The sequence below is a fragment of the Aphelocoma coerulescens genome, chromosome 1A (assembly GCF_041296385.1).
Source record: "Aphelocoma coerulescens isolate FSJ_1873_10779 chromosome 1A, UR_Acoe_1.0, whole genome shotgun sequence".
NCBI lineage: Eukaryota > Metazoa > Chordata > Aves > Passeriformes > Corvidae > Aphelocoma > Aphelocoma coerulescens.
The window spans coordinates 11,060,430-11,075,732 of NC_091014.1; the positions used below are offsets into that span (position 1 = coordinate 11,060,430).

Consider the following 15,303-nt stretch of genomic DNA (forward strand, 5'->3'; position numbering starts at 1 on the left):
TGCTCTGCCATTAACTCTGTATAAAATACATTTTTGTGGTTACTAAATTTAAGCTTCTAAATTGACATTTTCTTTATTTGTAACAAAGTGTGACATATCAGAGTAGGGCAGCTTTTTGCCTGACAAATCCAATTCTTAATCTAGCTAGCCCATGTCATTCCTTTATTAAACTGATCAAGCTTGATCTTAAAAGATCTGGGCTGCTTGCTGGTATCTCATAGAAAAAGACCATTCTAGGACCTTCTGCTCTAAAAGAGACCTTCTAATTGCCTGTTCTAATTTATTCTTAAGTACTTTCTACCCATTTGTTATTGTGCCAGTGCCATCCTTACTCTTGCATCCCATTTTTGAAGGTGGGCTTGCTTTCTGACTCATTTTTTAGGTTGCATTACTGAACCTCTGTCTACTTTCAGAAGGCAGATTTTCTGTTCTTCCCAGTCCATCTAAGCGGCCATTTTCAGCATTTTGCCCACTTGCAGTTCATCTCCTTGTCATGATGGACTAAACAAACTTATAGAATCCCAAACAATATGATGAGTGATCTTTATTTAATTGTACTAACACATCTTTATTTTGGTGGGGAGAGGATAGAAGGAAGTGTTGATGGACATTATGTATGTTGTAAGAATAACTGCAAGAACTTTAAGAGGTGATCTACATAAAATCAACAGGGGATAGCATCCAGCTCTGAATTAGCTGGTTTTAGACTACAATTAAAACAAAATGTGATGAAAAACAGCAAAATTTTTTAAAAAAGCAGAAAGCATAAGGTAAGAAATAGAGCATTTTCACATGAATTGGTCTGTTCCTAGCCCTTTTCCTTTTCACTTAACCCAGCTATTGCTTGGGATTTACTGATCTTTCAAGGTGCTCTCGTTAAAAAGTTATTGAAGTGGAGATACTCTGGCAGAATGAAGACAGAGTTTAATAAGTTATTCCAGAACAGCATTTCCTGACAGTCTTTTGATTGCTTTTATTTGGTTTTGTTAACACCTAATTAATTTTTTTTAGAGAGAGAAGTCTTCATTAAAGATCAAGCATATCTGTATAGTTACTTTAATTTGAATGTCACTATGATATCCTTTGAAATGCTATCAAAAAATTAGAGCAAAGTGAAGGAAGAGCAGAGTTAATACATGAAATATGTGGGTGTTTTTTGATATTTAATCCCTTATATTTCCATAAAAATACAGCATACTCATCTCTTTGGATTTTTTCTTGGGGTTTTTTTTTTTGGGAGCTTTTTGGGGTTTGGGTTTTTTTTTAAGGAAGGAATTATTTCTAAATAGAGGCCCTACTTTGAAGTAATCTGTAAAACTAATAGTGAATAATATAATTAGTATTTTTATAATAATAAAAATAAAGAATCAACAGGTTCTTAGATTGTGCATATCAGTACAAAATCTGAAAAGTCCTCTAGAACATCTCTAATGAACAGTGTTTTTCATACTTTTTGTCTTCTTGCCATCTTCCCAGAAAATAACCTTCAGTACTGTATGGTTTCCATCGGGTATTATTCCGTTCTGGAATACATCCTGGTATGTTTTGAGGTAAGAGGAAGCAAGGCAGCAACAAGTAAGATACACAAATGCTGTTGTCAGCAATGGGTTGCAGTTCATAATATGATTGTCTTTTGTGTTTTGTAGAGATAAACAACTTGTTGAATAATTATGAGTGTATACTAAAGAGTATGTGACTCTGCATTGTATTAACTCTTTTTTGTTGAGTTATAAGCTTAGCTCCCTTTCCTGTTCTTGACATTTTTATTCTCATTTCCTTCTCCTGGGTGTTAGTTATTTTAATGAGATTCTACTGTGCTTGTCTGGCTATCAGCATGTGGCAGCTAAGCCAGGCAGCAGACAACATATAGCATTCCCAATTAATTTACTTGATTTGATGCAGACACAACATTATTCTAGACTTCAGTGACTTCTTCATGGAATTATTTATAGAAGTGTCTGGGACATAATGTCAAATATCTAATGAGGAGTGGAGAAGTTGTTCATTTAAGGAAAAAAGTACATGACATTTTATCACTTATGCTTTTAATTGAGAGTGTGAAATGTCTACTCTATAGAAATTGAAATTATTTGATTCAATAATTGCTCCATATGCTAAAAATTGTATTTTAGTACTTTGGTTTTATTCACCATTAAATACACGTTACCCAAACAGTTCTGATTATCCACTAATTTTAAATTATGATATGTTAGGAAATGGAAATGCTTCTTTCAAAACAAGATTTTGTAACCAATATGAAGATATGTAACATGTACAAGATCCAGCAGAGCATCACATAAAGTAATGACCTATCCAATTGGAAATGTCACTCTATAATAACTGTTGTTTGTTAAATTCAAAGACCTATTTTGGCTTTTCCTCCCTTGCTTTGAGTGAAAAAGATACATTGCCTTGGCATTTGCCTTGTTTTGGTAAAATTGAGTCTAAAAGAGAGGGTGGATAAAATACTACCCAGTTCCCTTATCTCTCAAAATTTTCCTATTACTCTCCTTTAACTGTTTTCTAATCAGCTGTAAAGTTTCTTTGGATGACTGTTTTGAGTTGGACACTTTCCTATGGTTTTCTATGGAAAGCATAAATATCTATATTCAGGTTTCCAGTGCCACTCAAAGGACCAGTTACCTTGGAGAAAACCTTCACTTTGAAGCCACTAGAATCTTTCCTTTGCTTTGGCTGTTTTGCTATTGCAAGACAGAAGAAGCTGGCTTATAACACACATCTAAATTCGAAGGGTTGAAGTTCAAGTTACTACTAGAACAGTTCTTCAGATTATTATATTTGGGAGTTATGTTGAAAATGCATGTATGCATATACTAATACAGACACACATATGGATAAGCCAGTGCAAAAATCTAATTTAAAAGTACCTTAAAATAAAATGTTTGTTCCTTCCTAGTCCCATGTAAGAGAAGACAGGAGTACAACTTTCCAGTGACAGTGGAGAGTGAATAAAATTCTGTGTAATTTAACATAAACATTAAGGAATGTAATCTTTTTAAAAAATACTGAAATGCACAAGTCATAAAGAAAACTGGTTTATGCCTTCAGTAGAGTTTCTCTGTTATCTGATGAGCGTGGCTACAGATGGAAGTGTCTGTGTCTGCACACATATATGCAAAAATGTGCACTTGAAAAAGTATTGTCCCTCTGTGCCCACTTTTAAATACCATAATATTTGATATTGAAAATATGTATTTAAATCATGACAATTACTACTCAGTGTTATCTTCAAAGAAATCAAAGGAACAACTTCATTAAGCAGGATATGGAAGAGTAATACATTCCAGACATTAAAAGAAGATTAATGAACTGCTAAGGAGCTCCCTTCTGTTCTCCCCAGTGTCTGTGTAGCTGCCACATCAGGGAACAGCAGCTCACATATTTTCAGATATAGGAAATAGCTCCCAGGCTTTTCAAATAAAGTTGTTCTCTGTCTTCTATGCAGGCCAGAGTCTCTACATAAAATAAATCATCAGAAACGTATTCCAGTTCTTTTAAAGAGAACACAGCAGTGCTTCCTACTTTTTATTGATTGCATTTGAAGGGGAAAATTGAATCCATTCCTTGTCAAGGCCCCTAAACCTCATATCATAAAGAAGAAGGAAAAAATGAAAAGATGGATGGAGTTCAGTAGAATTAGCCAGAAAAAATGGTGTTTCATATTGTGTGATGATGAATTTTATTTTTTCATCTTGCTTCTATCATGTGAAAGGTAGCAGCTGAAGTACTCTGAAGTAGTAATCTTCAAAGACTTCTTTTAGTAGAATTGAAAATAAGCTTATTGGAGAGTTTTCTCCAACTAGAGTTTCTGCCAATTATCAGTCAAAAGTACTTTCCTGTATGTAAGTTAACTCAAAAGAAAGACAAGTAGATATACAGAAGGATGACTATAACACCTCTAAACATTTTATTTTAGTAAAATGCATTTCTTTTTTAAACAGAAAATAAATTTTCACTAGATAAATGAGGTTAACATAAACTATCTCTCCAATTAGGGTACTCTGACAGGTGCTATGTCTCTAGTATGAGCTAGTGAAAGTACCACTGCTTTGATTTTTATGTGCCAATTGAGAATCAGGATATTTTATAAGGAACCATTTGAAGAACAGTTTTTTGCTGTTTAAGACTTGGTCTGCTTGCTTTTCTTTGGAAAGTTTCAAATACATGGTTGTAGGCTTTAAATCAGAACTCAGAGGTAGTGGTTTGAAGTTCCCTATCACCAGTGATATTGCATTCCAAAAAAAAAAGGGAAAAAAAAAAAAAGAGCATTTGATTTACAGCTTTGCTTTTTAAAGTGCAGGGTTCATGCTCTAGCAGAAAGAAAATATGAAAAGAAGTTTTGGAAAAACACTTAGTAAAATAAATTATTCAAACTAAAATTCCCAGCACTTTTTTCCTCATTTACTGATTACTGGATTAGTTAACACAGATGCGGGTGCATTCTGTATCCAGTATACTTTTAGATAGAATGAAAAAACCAACCGACTAACCAAACAAAAAAAGCCCAAAAATCCTGAATGAACAGATCTAGTTTGAATTACAAATAGCAAACTGCTCCAGGAATGATTGTTTTAATGATCATACAATCACTTATTTGCATATCAGTCCCACCAAATAAACTGTGTCTCTGTTCCAAACACAATTTTTTTGTCATAATGAGAAAGTGAATTAAGAGGAAGGTGATATATGTTGAACTTGTCATGTGTGCTGTTACAGTTTAATACTGAAATGAGACTCGGACACTTAACTGGGAATTTCTGGGGCACAGGAATATCTGTTTTTCAGTGCCTGAGAACAGATATATTACAAACTGTTAGTAGCCTTTTCCCAGATTTATTTGTTTCCTTCTGTTAAGATGTCCTGTTCTTGTTGCTTTTCTTGAATTCTATATTATTTACTTTTTAAATTCCAGCTTCATATCCTGGGCGATTTGAGGGTCTTGGATTTTCCCTTTGCTGCAAATTCTTGGATTTTTTAGGCTGTTGTATTTGTCTTTGGGAGAAAGATATAGAGGAGGAGGAGGAAGGGGAAAGTGGGACATAAATAATATCATAAAACTCTTAGATCTGACTGTAAAGCATCGCTTTCCTAGAAATATTACAAACAAGATCTAGTAATCCTTCTCTCTTACTTTATAACCTAATCTCAACAAGTCTAATAAAGTGCTAAAATTATCAATTCCAGTGTATGGATTCAGCACTTCAGTATTTAGTTATTTTGTTATTTGTAGACTGTCTCTTTTTTGTGTGTGTGTGTATTTTAGATATATATTTACATATATATGACTGTGTATGACTGTACATATGCATACATATGTCACTCTTTGCAACACATTTTTTGGGTGATATTACAATCACAGAATCATAAAATATGCTAAATGGTGATGCCTTGAATTGGCTACCTAAGAATGTAGAAGGGACCCATCAAGATAATTAAGTCCAGCTGCTGGCCCTGCACTGGATGCCTCAGTCACACCATGTGCCTTTAGAGCATTGTCCAGATCCTTCTTGAACTCTGTCAGGCTTGGTGCTGTGATCACATCCCTGGGGAGCCTGTTCCAGTGCTCAGCCACCCTCTGGTTGAAGAACCTTTCCCTAAACCTTCCCTGACACAGCTCCCTGCTTTTTTCTTGAGTCCTGTCGCTGGCCATGAGAGTGAAGAGATTGGTACCAGCCCCTCTGAACATGAAAAGAAATATGTCTTGTCTACCTAAGTGACAGAGCTTGTAACGACTTTATGGAGCCACTTCTGGAAGCAAGATCTGATACAAAGTCAAGATTAGAAAGTCTGTACATAATGCTTAATTGTACAGCAGGTCAAACAGGATCCAAAAGACATAATTGGATACTAACCATTTTAAAATTATAATTAACATTTTATGGTATCTCAGGGAAATGTTCTTCTTTAAGTAAACAGATATTTATTTATAATTATCTACTTTACAGAGGGAGAGGTATATAATACGAGCATATTGCTTACAGGAAATCTCAAGAGTTGGAAATTTAATTTGATATTTCTTCAAAAAGCTATCTCTTGAGAGTGTAATATCTTAAAACTACTCTGAAAAAAACAGATAAACCTTTCTGCAAAATACATGATGTAGCAATTTTCTCCTTAACCTTTAAAAACAAGCCTATAAAATTTAATGTTGTGATCTCATTTCTCTAGTACCTTTTAAAAGCCTCACTTTGGAAATGAGCTGTAAACTGTTAACTTTCAATCCATTCTAAGTTTTATCTTTTTTTTTTTCATTGTAGCAGGGGCTAGGATGTGGACTTACATACCAAATTTTGCGCTGTAATGCCACTCAGGTCCCTTAAATGTGAACTGATTTTATTTCAGCTTGACTTGCCCATTTGCAAGACAAAGTGAATTTTCTTTCCTGTGTACCATGCCATAATGTAAGAAGGATCTCTATGCCAGTGGCAATGTTCATTGGATTTATAACTACATCTTTAGCTCTTTTCAAAAGTTTTTTTTTTCCCTCTAGTTCCCTTTCCAATCTTGACTTGCTGATCTAGGTGCTTCAATTTAAGAAACATTGCTTAAAATCCATTAGGAAACACAAAAGAATTATTGACTAAACCATCAAAAAGCCTTTGCTTTTCATAATTACCTGGCCATTTGAAATTGCCTAAAATTAATATATTTGGGGAGGGGGTAAGGGGAAGGAGGGAGAATGGGAGAGAATTAATGGAATATTTACAACTGATTGAGGTGAAAAGCATGTTTATCATAAACTATATCCTAAGGTGTTTTGTATCACAATAAAATTTAATTGATTACTGACTCTAGTCCATTGACTCTAGTGTAGCAGTCTTGGGGTGACTTTATGATGTGTATCCCATATTGCTGCCCTATGCCTGGAAATTAACCTTGTGCCTTTCTATGCCTCTAAACTGAGCCTGAGAGGGGGAAGGAAAAACTGAGCAAAACTTCCTCAAAGCAGTTTGCAGCTTGTTCAAGGTCACACAGAGATAGGGACTTTTTTTTCCCAGCTGCGAGACGGGAGCGAGGAAGCACCCGGCTTGTGGCTGCCCGGTCAGCTTTTGGCCAGTTGTTTCAGTTTCTTGTTCTGTGGAGAGAGAGAGACTGAGAGTTGAACTTTTTTCCTTCCCTGGAATTTCGGATTTTCTCCCTTTTCTGCTGGACTGCTGCAATATCAGAGCACATCAGGAGGACTTTCCACTGGGCACAGAGGGCCTGGCCCTGGGCCAAGCCCCAGCTCCGAGGAGACCAAAGGAAGGAGTCAGACACTTTTCCCAGGTTTTTCCTCCACAGCGAAAGATTTTATTATTTAGCATTATTTTCCTTTTCCTGTGTGTTTGGTAAATAAATAGTTTTTATCTCCTTCACTTTCCTTCGGGGAAAATTTATTTTTCCCCGAACCTGGTGGGGGAGGGATGGTTGTGACCTGCCTTCTCTCAGAGGATATTTCTAAATCTGGCCAAACCGGAACATGTTCATCATTTAATGTTCAGTTTTAAAGTTTCTCAGTATATCTATTTCTCAAAAAGGTGCAGAACATGTTAAAATATTCCATATTTGTTTCATTATATAAACAATTAGATTGATTAAAACAAGTATTGGTAGAGGACAACTTCATGAGTGTAGGTTTCTGTGTAACTGGCAACATAGTGTTTAGCTGAAATGTGAATTTTCTTGTATTTTAAGTCAGTTGTGGAGTTGACCTAACTCATAAATGCTAACATTCACTTTGCTGTCCTTACTCTAAGACCTCACATCTATGAACATTAAGATCTGTTTAGTGTGTGATAATGAGCACTGCTGTTCATGCAGCCCCACCTTAACACTAGAAATAACTCATCAATGTCTTTTTTGCCATTTAATCCATTCTGAAAGGGACACCTTTTTAATGTTTATATTATATCTACTTTTGTTGATGTCATTCTAGTTGTTCTTAATGCAGTATGTTGTGATTAGTAAGCATCAACTTTATATGTTTGCATATATTTTTCTATAAACAATCCTTTCTATGATTGGGAAGTGCAATTAGAGCAACATCTCAGAAACAAAGTATTTATAGAAGATATTGTCTGTGCAAATACTTCAAGAGTCATGGCATGCAAATAATGCAACTGGAAGAAAAGAGTGTGAGGAATTTAAAGAAAATGCCCAAAGAAAAGAAGTGTGTTCCTTAAAATTTAATTTCTGCATTAGTTAAATCTTATCGCTTTCTCAATATTCCAGTTTGCTTTTTGTAGCCATTGCTTCCCATGTTAGGATGTGACTTTCTAATAGCAAATTTGTTTTATCTCTGACAGCAACAATAGTGTTAAATGAACTGAACTGGACTGCAGCGCTGGATGATGTGTTCAAGCGGAACAGAGAAGAGGACCCCACTTTACTATGGCAGGTCTTTGGTAGTGCCACTGGGCTCGCAAGGTATTATCCAGGTAACTGAACTGCCCTAGACAACTGTCCTATGCCATATATTGCATTAAAAATATCCTGAATGATCTACAAGCAGTAAAATTTAACTGAAAATTGCTTTTTTACAAGAGGTGCAGTTTCTTTACATCAGAATTAACTCAAGGACTGTGAAATTATTCTTGTGTAGAGCTAGTATGAGGGGGAAGGAACTGGGAATGAAATATGTGACTAGTATTTTTTTTCAGTAAGAGGACCAGAAGGTGATGTCCTTTGAAAAGCTGAAAAGTTTAATTTTATTCTTTCTATTGTTTTCTGTATCTTGTGTAATTAATCACTTGAATATTTGCAAGTGAGATTTTGTCTAGTTTTTAAGATAGTGACCTGGGAAGTAGGCATATGTTTAATGTCAATGAAAATACAAGTGCATCATGCTATGTTTATGTCCCTCAGAATCCACAACCTCTGACAGGTTTCTTTGCTATTAGAGCTAAGGTCTATACAACTTGATTACTTCAACCAGCATCTGTTCTACCAGTTGAAGAATCCCATCACTTGATCACACTAATTAATTTAAATAGATGTATATTTTACTGCATTTACATCATGAGTAGTCTGAATTTGATTTTTGTTGTTTGCTATCTAATGGAAAGCCTTGTTTTAAGGCAAGGCCTGTGCTGCTGCTGCTGCTGCTAAGTGATGCTTTTATCAATGAATGAATAATGTGTCCACTACACACAAGACAAGTGTGAAGCGTGTTGACTCATGCCTACAACTGCCTAAGGAGGAATTTTGAGAACCTTTCTCTTCTGTTTAAACAAGATTGCTTGTGTTTCTGAGGGTGAAGGGGATTATTCTAAAGCTGTTACTGTATCATTAGCACAACTGCTAGCACAGGCAGAGAAACTGCCTCAGGCTAGTTTACAGGAAGAATATATCATAGCACTTGAATCCTGTTTGTTTTGTCATGCTGGATGGTCATGAAATAAATACTGGGAGATGTTGCAGAAAAAAGATAATATTGAAAATGCTAATTTAATATTTCTTTTGTTTTCCAAATCTTTCAATTCTTTGGGGATCTATCATCATGTGTGGGATCACCATTTGTCACAGCTTACTATGTAATGTTTTTCAAGTACTGAAAAAGAAGTGTTTCTTAAATGTATCTCTCTGCCAATCTATAGGAAATAATATTTCACTTGAAAATTATTCCCATATATTGAAAAATATGTTCTTATCTATAGCTAACCTGTCTACTCCAGTTGTTCACCAACACAAGAGCCTCAAAATCTCAATGTATTCTTGCTTAGAACACCTGTAAAATGGGAGAAGCTTGTTTTCTTTGTTTTGCAGGTGCAGATGTTACTTGTATATACTTCATCTAAACACAAATTTAGTATAAAACCCAGATATTCACACCTGCTATTTATTGCATAGCTAAGTATTTAACAGCTGTCCAATCCTGTCAGAACACAACATCATAAATTCCTGAGTAATTCCCCTATTCTGAAATTCTACACACACATATACAGTATGGAGCAGTCTGATACTCTGTAAGTCCTATGTGTTGTTTTGTGCATCTGCTTCCCATTGTAGCTTAAACTGGAAAGCCCTTCACATTTTAGATTTTTTAGAATAGGTCTTTGTGCAAGGTTCTTCATCTCTCTCTTTTTGTAAACTTTTTCTCAGTTTGATGACACAGCAGATGTTCTGAAAGTTAATTCAGGATTCATATGCCAATGTGGATGCTTTTCACATATGCATTTTGAAAATGATATTATAAGTTGTAAAACATTGCTTCATTGTATTGGCCTTTGGTAAGCCTGTTTCAAAGTGATGAATTTTTCCATAGTGATGATATTTGTGAAAGAATTCAGAAATATCAAACCCCAAAATTTAAATGCATAGCAAAGCCTGCTCATTATTACCTGACATATACTCACCCACCTGTTCCTCCCATGTTAAAAAAAAAAGTTCACTTCCTCTAAGATACAAAGGGTGTTTTCAGTCAGAGTTTTCATGTACTAATGTTTTTATCTGATATTGTCCCACTGCTTTGAGCCATGGGGAAAGGGTACATCACTTCTGTTCTAAGGAGGCTCTGTCCTTGTCACCATAGTACCCAACAGCATGAAGGGATTTTTCTATGAGCAAACCCCTGAGTAGAAAGCATGTGTAAAACATGAATGTTTGAGCCATCAGCATCTCAGTCTTCCCCTATTGCTTGCGGATAGATTCTTCTGCCTAGACCTGAGATGATGAGACCATAGTATCGCCTTTATCTTATCCCAAGTTCCCACTGCAGTCCAAATTCCAGTGAGTAGCCATACCTGGGAGATATGGGCTTCGGTGGGTGTGGGTGGACAGCTGTACAAGGGTTCTTAGATGATTTTAGCAACGTTTAAGCCACTAACCATTTCAGTTTCTCACATTATTATCAATATTCTCATTAGTTCCAATGACAGCATAATTTTGAAGAGAAAGGCTAAGCTCTATTACTCTACTGGCAGTCATCCACTTTGATATGAAGATGCCCAGAGCAATGTTGAGATTTCTATTAGCTATTCTATGAGCTCTGAACAATTCAAGAGTAAATAAACAGTAATTTGATAACAGAGATCCAAAAATAAGCATATAAAGTGCATGAAACTTTTAAGAAGGATTTAATATATGCTCATTCTTCTGTTTAAAGGCGCAAGTCACAAATTAGTCTTTCATCCATTGTAAGACCAGACCTCAGTAATCACAGGCCTCTACAATCAAAAGGAAATTCTGGAATAAGGATACCTTGTTCCCAGTGGAGGAGGGTCGAGTTAGGGAATATTTAAACAACAGAACTGAAAAGAATACTAAGTAAGTTTGCCAGAGACACTAAACTGGGAGGAGGTGTTGACTCCCTCAAGGGCAGAGAGGCCAGTTTAATATAGAATAAACAGTTACACAAAATTTGGATATTTTATGATAACTTTTTTTTTTTTTTTTTACATTTAGTGATTATTAAATATAGTTAAAATATGTAAAATTGTTATAACAAGTGAACAGACTGAATGCTAAAATTGTCAAGTCATTGAAATAAAAAAAAAAGTAATAATTTTACATAATTTAATATTACTTTAAAATATTAGAAATTTTCAGTCTTTGCCTACAAGCAAACAGTTTTCCATAATTTATGTATAACTCAAGAGTTAGATCCAGCTTTCAAAAGTGCTATGAAAGAAAGCTGAAATTTATTTTGTGGGGCTTTTTTAAGCAAACACTATTGAAATTCAGTATTATGGAAACAGTAAACAAAACCAGAGGAGGTTTATAGAACTGTGAGTCACCAAGTTCAAAATTTGGATTCTCTGTGATAGGGCAAGAGAGCACAAATTATTATAAATATTGAATCACTTTCTTCTCAGTACTAGTGGATGTACATCTATCTGCCTAATTATTTTTTAAGTCTAGTTCCAGAACCTGGTACTGGCTTTTAAGATGTCATTTTAAGATGACACTTGACTAATTCTAGTCCAGACAGAGGGTTTCAGTAGTTTTTGATTCAAACTAAAAGCAGTAATATGGCAGTGTTTTATCAAGATCATTGAAATTAACAATTAATGGCAATTCAATTGAAAATTTTTCTTTTTTTATAAATCTTGAATCCATTTTATAAATCTTGAATCCCTATGGGCTTGCACAGGTTGGGATTTGTTGGTGCTGTGCAGACAGAAATGTACTTTAATATAGATCAGGCTTCAGATTTAATTTATAATTAACCACACAGCACTGGACAAATCTGTTGCTCAAAAATGAATTAATTTAATTAAAGTATTTTAATATGAATTGACAGATATTAAGTTACTTACACTTTGTGAGGCATCTATCCAGGTAATTTGACCACTAGGTTATAAAAAGCAGTTACCTAAAAGAACAATTTAATACAACTTTTTTGGTGGGCTACTTGGAAGTGTAGGTACAAAGTAACCAGTTCCTCTTTTAATCTTTAAATTCTTTTTAATTATAGACATAATTAGGATTACAATTGTTAATCAATGTTGCATTAAAATACTGCAATGGGAGGCATATTATTTTCACTGTAGCAGTTTCTAATTAAACAAATTTTCAAAACTACTTTGTATTCATGTGCCTTTTACCAGATACCACCTCTCTTGTTGTTCATTTCATTGTTTTGTAATGCTCAGATTCTTGGTAAAGGATGCTTTTTTTTGGACTGCAGACAGCAGACATTTATTTGCAGTTAAATATGATATAGGAGGCTTTCTAGTTACAGTAATGAATTTAGTTAAGAAAAATTGGTTACATAGTATTACTCAAATGAAAACACAGTCTTGATTTAGATGAACGTTTAGTAAAAAACTGTTTGATCAGCAGCACTGACTCAGCTCTCTCAGGGAAGTACACTAAATAATAATTTTTCCAAGGGTTATACTAGAAAGGGTTTATACTGATGTGGAGACTGATAGTACTGATAGTTTCTGATTTAAGTAAGTGACTTTTATATATTCATAACAGTGGCATGATGGTGCATGAGTAGATTCAGCATCTTTTCTGAAGAAATGCTGAACCTAGGCTCAGTGTGACAGTGTTTGGTCTGCGGTGTCCTGAAGGTGGGAATGTGCCATGCTTGGTCAAGATCCAAAAAGTTGACGCAATTCATAACAAAAATAAAACTGAGTAAGAAATACTATCCTGTCCCCAGCTGTTCCAAATCTTCCCATTTATATCTGGAAATTTAACAAGGGCCGTTGGGAAGTTCAGTTGAAAACCTGCATTCGCAATATGATATTTCAGGCAAAAGGTATGTCTTCCACTCTCCCAAGCTTCTGCATAGATCTGTGACTTCTCTCTGTTGTCTTTGTGGAATATTTTTGTTGGGCAGTTTTTCACAGAGGAGAAAGCAGAGTCCAACCTGCAGCTCCACAGCTGCTCTCTTACCACATAACTGAGACACACATACTTGTCATCTTCATTTGACCCTACTTGTATTAAGTGTATCTGACCATGTCTTAATCACATATACAGGTGTTTCTTAAGTTCATCTGCTCCCTCAGCTTTAGGATGTATCTGTATTATTAAACAGGATGAGGCAGAGCTTTATTGGAATCCTTTAGACAGCCCCACGGTGTGTCCAAAGGGACAACATGTGCTGGCAGCTTTTCCCAATGGGCAGCACTGAATGCTGTTGTGTTTCTTAAGTACTAAAAAGTTCTCGTTTTATTCCAGGAACACTTTATGTTCTCAGTGACACCTGGATTATTTTGTGCTATGCTGCATGGAATATATGTGCTGCAGGGCATGTAAAACACACCTAAGTTTTCATCCATGAAACACTTCTGATTAAAAAACTAATATAAACATCACTGTCCTCCTTTTGCAGATAAAAGAAACAGGTATAGAGAGATAAAATGACTTCTTCAGTAATCCTCTGAAGGTTAGGTATTCAATCAGGGGTATGCATAGCAACAATTCTTTTAGTATTGAGTGTGCATTTTTATTCATTAACTCACACTTAAATTCAGTTTAAATATCAGCAGCTCTGGTAATCTTTTCTGAATGTTTGCAATATCAGTACTGAAGAGTACAGTGAAAAGAACTTGTGTTCTTCCCTTTCTTTACTGTAGTCTTGCCTTCTATATATTCTTCCTTTGTTTATCTATATTATAAGTAGATATAATATGATGGGAATTTTAATTAATTAGAGAAAAATCTCTTTGCATTTCCCATGCCAGTATTTTACTAGGATATTCCTATGTAATTTGAGTTTACGAGGTAACAAATGGAAAAATTCACAGATAAAGAAAGCAGCGCTTCAGTGATGACTTTCCAGAAAAACAGTCTTGTCCTTAAAGTCTTCAAACTTTTGGACTAAAAATATAGATAGAGCAGAACTATCTGGATAAGGATTATCTCTTATTGTTCATTTAAAAAAAAAAAAAAAAAAAGAAAGAACTTAACTTGTTTCCAGATGTTAGTGAAGCAAGTTTCACTTAGCTACTAGAGCATTCCCTGCCTAGACAAATTAATAATAGAAGAGCTTTAAAAATCAATTTCTAATAAAATAAAACGGTATCTCTCCAAATGAAGAACTTGCTGTGCACAGCTGCTCTTGTGTTAACAATTAATGGCAAGCAATAGTGTTGTGGCCATGATATTGAACTCTCCAGAGAAAGTAATTACTGAAGCAGATACTAAGAGACTGGAAAGGCTAAAAAATCCATACAAAATGAATCAAAAGCCTTGAAAAACTGAGAACTTCACTTTCTTCTTTTTGCAAAAGGTTTTATATTTTATAGCTGTTAGTTCCTGTTAACAGCTGAACATTTAAAGGAGCCTTTAAAGTAGACAAACAAAGGAAAATCACAACACTTTCCTAGTAATGCAGCTTATAAATTATCAATTAGTGCAATTAGTGTGTGTGAGTTGGCTACTTCCACTTTTTCATAGAAATAAGTCTCTTTGAGTGTTCACTTTGTTGTTTTTGGGGTTTGTTTGTTGTTTTTTTTTTTTCTTTGAGATCTAGGAGGAAAGAAAGAGATTTGGATCTAACCATACTCATCATAGAATTTTTGGTGGAAAAGACCGTTAAGATCAAGTGCAGACATCAACCCACCACCACCATGATGTTCACCACTAAACCATGTCCTCAAATACCACATCCACACATTTTTTGAACTTCCAGGGGTGGTGACTACCACTTCACTGGACTGCCTATTTCAGTGTTTTCACAACCCTTTCTGGCAAGAATTTTTTTACTAATATCCCATCTAAATCTCCCCTGGCACAACTTGAGGCTGTTTCCTCTCGTCCTGTCACTTGTTACTTGAGAGAAGAGATTGTCATCCACCTCACTACAACCTCATTTCTTGATACAAAAAATAAGTTCAGTTGTGG

At 35.0% G+C, this 15,303-nt stretch overlaps 1 protein-coding gene across 12 annotated transcripts in view; it reads left to right on the forward strand.

Annotated features, from left to right (window-relative positions):
* Window positions 1-15,303, forward strand: part of CACNA2D1 (calcium voltage-gated channel auxiliary subunit alpha2delta 1) — a 368,603-nt gene that overhangs the window by 246,297 nt on the left and 107,003 nt on the right. For all 12 annotated transcript variants that reach the window (XM_069035534.1, XM_069035542.1, XM_069035561.1 and 9 more), the window contains exon 7: window positions 8,307-8,438. In XM_069035534.1, the coding sequence (XP_068891635.1) occupies window positions 8,307-8,438 (132 nt within the window). The remainder of the gene's footprint in view (window positions 1-8,306; window positions 8,439-15,303) is intronic.